The sequence below is a fragment of the Grammomys surdaster genome, unplaced genomic scaffold (genome assembly GCF_004785775.1).
Source record: "Grammomys surdaster isolate TR1022 unplaced genomic scaffold, NIH_TR_1.0 125934, whole genome shotgun sequence".
Taxonomy (NCBI): Eukaryota; Metazoa; Chordata; class Mammalia; order Rodentia; family Muridae; genus Grammomys; species Grammomys surdaster.
Window position 1 is genome coordinate 1,419,561 of NW_021620757.1, and position 7,834 is coordinate 1,427,394.

The following is a 7,834-nucleotide window of genomic DNA, read 5'->3' on the forward strand; positions in this document are numbered from 1 at the left end:
CAGCCTCGTCTACCATTGTTCTCCCTATCTTTCATGTTTTAGAAATCTTAAAAGCAAATAAAAACGTGGGCAATTATAGTGGCAAGCACTTCTGTTTCTCAGCTGGTCACAAATGTAAAGTTACAGTCTCATTTGCTGCCTGACCCAAGACTCATATCCAGAGGGAGCTCCATTTCCGGGCATGGCAGTGCACACCTGAAGTCCTAGCACTCAGAATATGGAGGCAGGAAAATCATGAGTTCATGGCCAGCCTGAACTAATAATTAATTCCAATACCAATACCCTGTCTCAAAAAAAAATCCACAAGAACAACAACAAAGAGAGAAGGCTACATCATAACTGTGCCTGTCTTGTATAGGAAATTGTTTTTGAATTTGTATTTACTATGTTATCATTTAGTATTTTTCTTTACAGTATTTTTGAAAAGGTTTTTGGTAATTTGTGATGAAATGTTTAAGGTACAAATTATGCTTAGGAGCTTTGAGAGGGAAAAAAATCTAATTTTTCTTGGCCTGTCCTAATGATTGTTAGAAAAGAAAACATGTAAGATAAAATAGATTTAAATTAAGTTAGGCTTCTTGTTTGTTTACAGGAAGTTTCTTTTGACTAAGCCTGCACACATTGGTTCTGAGGACACTGGGGCCTGTCAGCTGTATATGTTGAAAGAAGAGCTGCCTAGCACAGGATTTGGGCTCACACAAGGTAAATACTGTGTTCCCTGTGCTTGCTGCTGTGTATGCATATGCATTCTTATGCATACACTGCCCTCCAGGCTGACGAGGGAACAGGAGCATCAGCCTGGGTAATACTTACACCAAACCAAACAGCTTAGACACTGCGCCAGAAGTAGGAAATCAGACTCCACCTACAAATGTTCATCAGGAAGCCACCCTTTGAAACTCTGTGTGAGATCTGTTTAACTGTTGAATGGCTTGTTTGTCTGTTTGTTCCATTTTTTACTTACTATAGTTAGGTTCCAAGTCTAGCCTGGGTTACCATCTTTCCCCCCTACAGGCTACCATCTTATCAGAACTTCCACTCCATTCACCACAGTTTACCTACCCTGGCCAGGGTCCTTGATTCAAGAGGATAGTTACTGCTGCCAAGTGTTGGGTTGCATAAGTGCTTGGACTCACTTTGGGAAGATGCTTTGATGATTAAAACCATTTTCTCAGACAAAAGCTGGCAGATGTAGTTTAAAATATTTAAAAAATAAAACTTGTTGTTTGAGTTGTTGAGAATGAAATCCTTCAAAAAAAAAAAAGAATAACAATGATAATTCCTGGAACATATTCAGATTAATCATGTCTAAGATGTATCTGACATTTTTCAGAAACAGAGTTCTGCATACCTCATAAAGTTTCAAGTGATCAGCTGACATCTGAAAACCTAACCTCCGCTGTGGGCCAGAAGATTGCCTCTCCTAACCGTGTTCTCTCGGATGAAAAGAGCCATGCTACCATAGTTGTTGGCTTCCCGGACCTCATGGTAAACACCAACCTCTGAAATTGAGTGAACATTTCTCCTCAGTGCAGCCTAGTACATCCTAGCCTGTCTGAAGAAGAGTGACTAAAAGTAATGTTCTGGTAAACATTTTCAGTCAAGCCTACATTTAAAATCAGCCACCAAAACTATAGTCTTCATATATAGCTTCAGTACTTTAAAAATAGCGTTTAAACTGTGATGTGATAGAATTTAGTACAGAAAATAATTTTTTTTCCACCTCTGGGAGTTCATGTGACACAGCTTCTTATCACACCATCCTAATTGTGTGCTTATGGACTGACAAGAGGAATAAGCTGAGACTGGCCCAAGTGCCATGTCTTCTAGGATTTATATTTAAAGTGATTCTTAATGGCTTTAAGTAAAAGTAGTCCTCATCTTCCCCCAATGGAGATGTAGGGGACGAAAAAGAAAGATTATTCCAGGACAAGTTGCAATCTGATAGACTAAGATGTAGCCTGTACATTGTGATTAAACATTCAGTTAAATCATTCCCTTGTGACTCCAAGGTGGGCTGATAGAATCAGTTCAAGGTAAAGATAGGGTTCCACTTGCTACACCAATTTCACATGCTTCAACATTTTAGTTTAATTAACAGATGGGAGAGTACTTAGGGATATAAAACATTGGAAATCCGAAACTGAATAGATAATATGTGCCTTAGCACTTTGACGTAAGCTTTACTAATTGTCAAATAACAAGCATTTGCTCCCACGTTCTGGAACTGCAGTGCAGAGTGCCGTTGCAGTATGGTATCTGCAGCAGCCTTGATGGAATGGCAGAGCCACGCTCACGAGCTTTCTGCCACCCTTGCTGCTTAGGTAGAAAAATAACAGAGCTGTTCTGTGGAAATAGGACTGTCTAAAAACTGATCTCACCACTGTACTCTGGTTGAAGATATCAGTGTTAAAATACAGTGCTACCATGAAAAAGGTAGAAGGCAAAAGCTGTGTATAGTCTACTACTATGTTAACCCTATAGAACCCTTCATAGGCCATAAGGTAGTAACCTTGTTAAAGCCACCCTCTGGATGCTTGGTACCCACCATGGAGGAGATGCCCAGTTAGAATTGAAGTGAAAGGTCAGCATTCAAAGCAGGTATACTTCTGAGACCCAATACAACAGCAACACACCCTACTACTCTAAGCCCTCCCTCCCATCCCAGTAGCTCTTTTTTATACAATAACTCCATAAAGTTTTACACATGGAGAAACAGGAAGAGACTATACCTCCCATCCTCCCTCCCACAAAGATTATAATAACAGACCTAGAGCTTAAGCTCAGGTATGATTAACCCTCTAGCCTGTATCCTTTACCACATTGCCTCCCTGCTTGTATGTGAATTTCTTTGGATTTCTTCATCAGGTTTTATGCAGTTATCAAAATCCATAAATTATTATAAACTTATATAACTTTCTTACCCTAACAGCAAGTAGATATTTTTAAAATCTACAAGAAATATTTTCATCAGTGATGACCATTATGGGCATTCATTTTGTTATTAAAAGTAAGACAAAGAAAGTAGGTATGGCAGTGCACCCCTTTGATCCCAGCACTCAGGAAGCTGAGGCAGAAGAACTGTAATTTTAAGACTAGACTGTGCTAGCAAGATCTTGCCTCAAAACAAACATGAACAGAAGACCAGAGTACCCACTACTACTACCCCTGCCAAATCTTGTATTAGCTTAGATGTGGAACAAAAAGAAAAAAATGATAATTATTCTGCCTTAAAACTTAGGCCTATAGACTAAGAGAAAGTATTTGCAAACTATATTTCTTAACACAAGACTTATATCCAGAATACTTAAGATTCATAAAGTTCAAACTAGGCATGGTGGCACATGCCTTTAATCCCAGAGCTCAGGGAAACAGAGGCAGGTAGATCTCTGTGAGTTTGAGGCTAGCCTGGTCTACAGAGTCAGTTCCAGAATAGCCAGAGCTGTTACACAGAGAAAACTTGTCTCGAAAAACAAAGCAACAACAAAAAGTCCTTAAAGTTCAATGCTAAGAAAACAATCAATTCTTAACATTTCCAAACAGTAAGCTAGTGTGAAGTAATACAGGGAAGTCTGGGTGGGGTGAGGTCATCTCTGGTGGGTAAGGGATTTCTGTATCCTGAGTGTCAGGCATGATGACTACAGTGTCCCTTTGAAGGGGCAGCCTGCTGTGGGAGTGGAGACCCTAGGGAAGCACAGGAGTGTGCCCATGGATGGGTGCATCCCCATGTGGGCTACTGGGACCCAAGCAGGAAGAGCAGGGCTTCGGAGATAAGCCTACTGGTAGAGGTGAGAGATTGGTCATGTTTCATGGACTTGAGGAAGAAATTAAATATTGTGAGGATAATGTACTATACCAAAGATAGCTGAATGGTGTATTAATGGGCCAAAATAAGAAAGATTTCTCACAGTCAGGAAAGGGAATTGCAGATTCTTGAAAGAATGAAGCCTGTAGATGTTGGGTTGGAATTTCATATATTTATGTTGTAGTTTCCAGTATATTTTAGGGTAGAAATAAAAATAAAATTAATAGTAAGTGTGAAAACATGGGCAAAAGTCATGAAATATAATTGGTCAAAGAAGATACAGGGATAGAAAGCAAGTATATGAAAGATTCTCACAGCCATTATCCATTAGTAAGAAACTTGAAGCCCTGAAGAGATGCTACTCCATAACCATTAAAATGAAAATATAGACAACACCAAGTGTGAAGTACCAAGTACCTAGTACCTGGTATGAGGGAAGCCACAATCTTGTAGAGTGCAAGAACAAAACAGCGAAGCAAGAACGCTTTGCCTGCTCCTTCAAGGCTGGGTAGAAAGCAGTTATCCACGGCTGGGAGTAGAAGACACACAGTAGGTAGAGTACAGAGTCCAGACACAGGTGCATGTGGTGGACTGTGTCTCATGCTGGCAAGTCCATGGCAGTAGTGAGTAGTCCAAGAGAAAAGTAAACACCAGTCCCTGCCTCACACGTGAAGGTCAATACGCTCCTCCTGAGTTCTGGACTTACATGCAAAGCTAACACTTTAAAACCTTTAGAGAAAATGGAGGACAAAGATAGCTTATAATCCTGGGAAGGATAAATGTATGAAGTAAAACAATGTGAGAAAAATATCCCACAAAATCCCAGAATAGCTAAATCTGGACAAGGCAAAGACACGCGGCCAGGAGGGCATCCCAGGGGCTATAAAAGTCCCAGCATATTTTTTTACTTTATGTGACTAGTAGAGGCATAGTTGTTAATACACCTATTTAATTTCTAAATTACACTTAGAGCACGTGTGTGTGTGTGTGTGTGTGTGTGTGCATAACCTTGTGACATCTGCACATCGTAAGACAGCTTTTAAGAAGCTGCTCTTTACTTGCATCCTGAGAGTCCCAGACATCAAACTCAGACTGTGAGGCTTGGCAGTGATTCCCTTAACTCACCAGTTCATCTTGCTCAAGTTTTATTACTTTTAAAATAACTATGCTGCTTTCTTCTCTCTTTGCAGTTATAATTCACTTGAAAATAAAAAGTTAAGCATTTTGTACCTGCATAGACAATTACAGTTATTGGTTAAACATATATCTCCTGTGCCTTGTTTTAAAAAAGGGATTAGGGAATATCTTAAATTTGTGCCCATAAGTCTAAGTTAGCATTGGCACTAGCTTAAAGTGCAGAATAATCCAATCATTGTGACAAGTGAGTGTAATAGATATGCTGTTTTAGCACTGCTTCTCTTTTTCTTTCTCTTTTCTTTTTATTTATATTTTTTCAGTCACCCAGTGAAGTTTATTCATGGAAGAGGTCTTCATCTTTGGGAAAACCAAGTGTCACCAACATGACAATCTATACAGGGAAGCGGACAAGTGTTACCCCAAGGCACAGCAACTGTGTGACTCTCACACACACCAATCAGGTGGTGAGGATTCTGCCTGCAGGGGAAGTCCCTCTGAAAGACATCTACCCGAAAGGTGCGGAGCCATTTCAGCTTGCCAGCATGGTTGAAGGCAGCCTGCTTTTGTAGGGAGATGTTTAGTTTATCATTGTCATTTTCTATGTACAAGTATAAACAACCCTGACAGTTAAAGTAGCTAAAAACACCTCTGTGTGTTGGAAGTTTGTGGACACCTCTACATGGTCGGTACTGTGGGCTCGGCCATGTTCATCTTTGTTCACACTGCGTCTGTGTGTACCTTGACTAACTTAGAACTCGGCTTCCAAGAGCTTGTACGCAGAGAGTCCATGTGCAGATTGCTTTATCCTAGTCACCTCGTGTTGATGACTGTAAGAAGCACAGTATTTATCATTTCTGTGTCCGTTTATTCATTTTCAAAAGCTCTGTTATTATTAGCTTGTTTTCATTTAACCTGTGTTGAACCTCGGGTATAGGGAGAGAAAGTAAATAAGCTGGGATCACCTTCAAATGTCCTGAGGGGTGCAGACCTGTGCCAAGCTCTCCCACGAGAGCTCTAGAACTCCCCTTCCAGATCACACTGGCATTCAGCATAGCCACTGTAAGAACCGTCATTTGCAAGGCGGTAGAGCTGTTATCCTGTACTCATATGTGTCGTGTTAGTGTGGTCTCTATGGATATAGTGCTGAAGGGTAGATTATTAATCCTCTCTGAACTCCCCACTGGTGGCGGGTGCTCCTCGCTACCACTCACCAAAATGTCTAGATTCCCAAAAGAAAGACACACGTACACAGCCTTATATTTTAAATACCTTAAGCAGCCTTTATGGCTGGGTACTTTCAAACTTCCCTGCGGCTAGCACACTCTCCCTCCAATATTCCTGAATTATTACTTCCTAAAATCTATATTCCATCTCTGCTACCCCAGACCCAATTGAGGCCACTTCCCTGACTCTTGTATGATGTATGCTTTATCCTGCTCCCTCTAGTCTGATCTCTCTGCTTCCCGAAGTCATGGTGATTCTATCAACTTCTTCTCTCTCCTGCTCCCGGGAAATCTAAAGTCCTGCTTCTGTCTTCCTTGCACAGACATGGGCTACAGACAACTTTATTCCCCAATCAGAGCCAACTGGGAGCAGGGACCCTTAGCATAGATGTGAGCGTTCTGTGTGATTTGGAAGCCGAATTAACTCAAATAGCATTAGAACCAATCCATAACATAATGCTAAATTATTATAGCTGTTACTGAGTTTGAAAAACCTGTTCAAATGATTATACTTAGAATTTGTTCTTTCCAAACTGAAACTCATGGAAATCAATCAACAGTTCTTTAAAACGCGTTACATGGTAGACGAAGCAGCTGAATGATGTGGTGGCTGCAGTACAGCACAGCAGTACTATAATAGAAATATATATTAAATATACTATATATAACATTGTGTGTGTATATATATGTATATATATGTATACATACACACACACACACAATCAAGGTGATCTGTAAACACAGGAGCAGCTTATGACCCAGCTGATGACAATTAAGTGATTCCTGACAGATGTGTGGGAGTTAATGAAATGAAGGAATTATGACAGGAAAGGGGGGATCAAGTAACAAGTGTGGGAACTGGGTAGACACTTCCCACCACAGCACAGCGATCTTCTATCCACCCAGAGACACAGGGCTCCCTCTGGTCCCCCTCCTCATCACTCATGTCTATCCTCCTTTATCCATCGTGTCCCTGTGACACAACTCAGGAGTGCTTGTTACATTAGATTCTATTGCCATCATCCCACAAGGACACACTCAAGGGCCGGCATGGCCCCATCGGAATTACTTCTTCCGTGTTTGCCCTCCTCACCTTTATCAGTGATAGTTTGAACATTCACATTTTTTCTGATTATAGACAGTACATTTCACTGTTTTTACTATATTGTTTTTTACAGTTGATAAATACAAACAGTTGCCTGGCCATCATCACAATTAGTAAAGAAATATCTTCCTGACCCACTACTAATAACAGTAGTCCACCCTTCCAGCTGCCTCCAGTCCCTACTGATCTAATTTCTGTCCTTATGGATTTACCTGAAACATGATGCTGTACTAATGGATTCATATAAATGTATATAAATTAATCCTTGAATATAAATATAATATTATATGTAATCCTTGAATCTGGCTTCTTTCACTTAATAATGTCTTCAAAAAACATTTATGGTTTGTGTCTGTCCTAGTTTGGCTTTCTATTGCTATGATAAAACATCGTGATCAAAAACAACTAGGGAACAAAAAGGTTTATTTCACCTTATAGCTTGTGGGCCATCATGAAGGGAAGCCAAGACAGACATACAGAGAACATGAAGCAGAGGCCACGAGGGTGTGCTTCTTTCTGCCTTGCTCACCCATGCCTTGCTCACCCATGCCTTGCTCACCCATG

At 40.5% G+C, this 7,834-nt stretch overlaps 1 protein-coding gene across 1 annotated transcript in view; it reads left to right on the forward strand.

The window, feature by feature from the left end:
- The window catches only part of Vwa8 (von Willebrand factor A domain containing 8), a 315,245-nt gene that overhangs the window by 220,016 nt on the left and 87,395 nt on the right, over positions 1-7,834 (forward strand). The window contains exons 33-35 of the mRNA XM_028752706.1: positions 593-702; positions 1,334-1,488; positions 5,263-5,458. Of these exons, the coding sequence (XP_028608539.1) occupies positions 593-702; positions 1,334-1,488; positions 5,263-5,458 (461 nt within the window). The remainder of the gene's footprint in view (positions 1-592; positions 703-1,333; positions 1,489-5,262; positions 5,459-7,834) is intronic.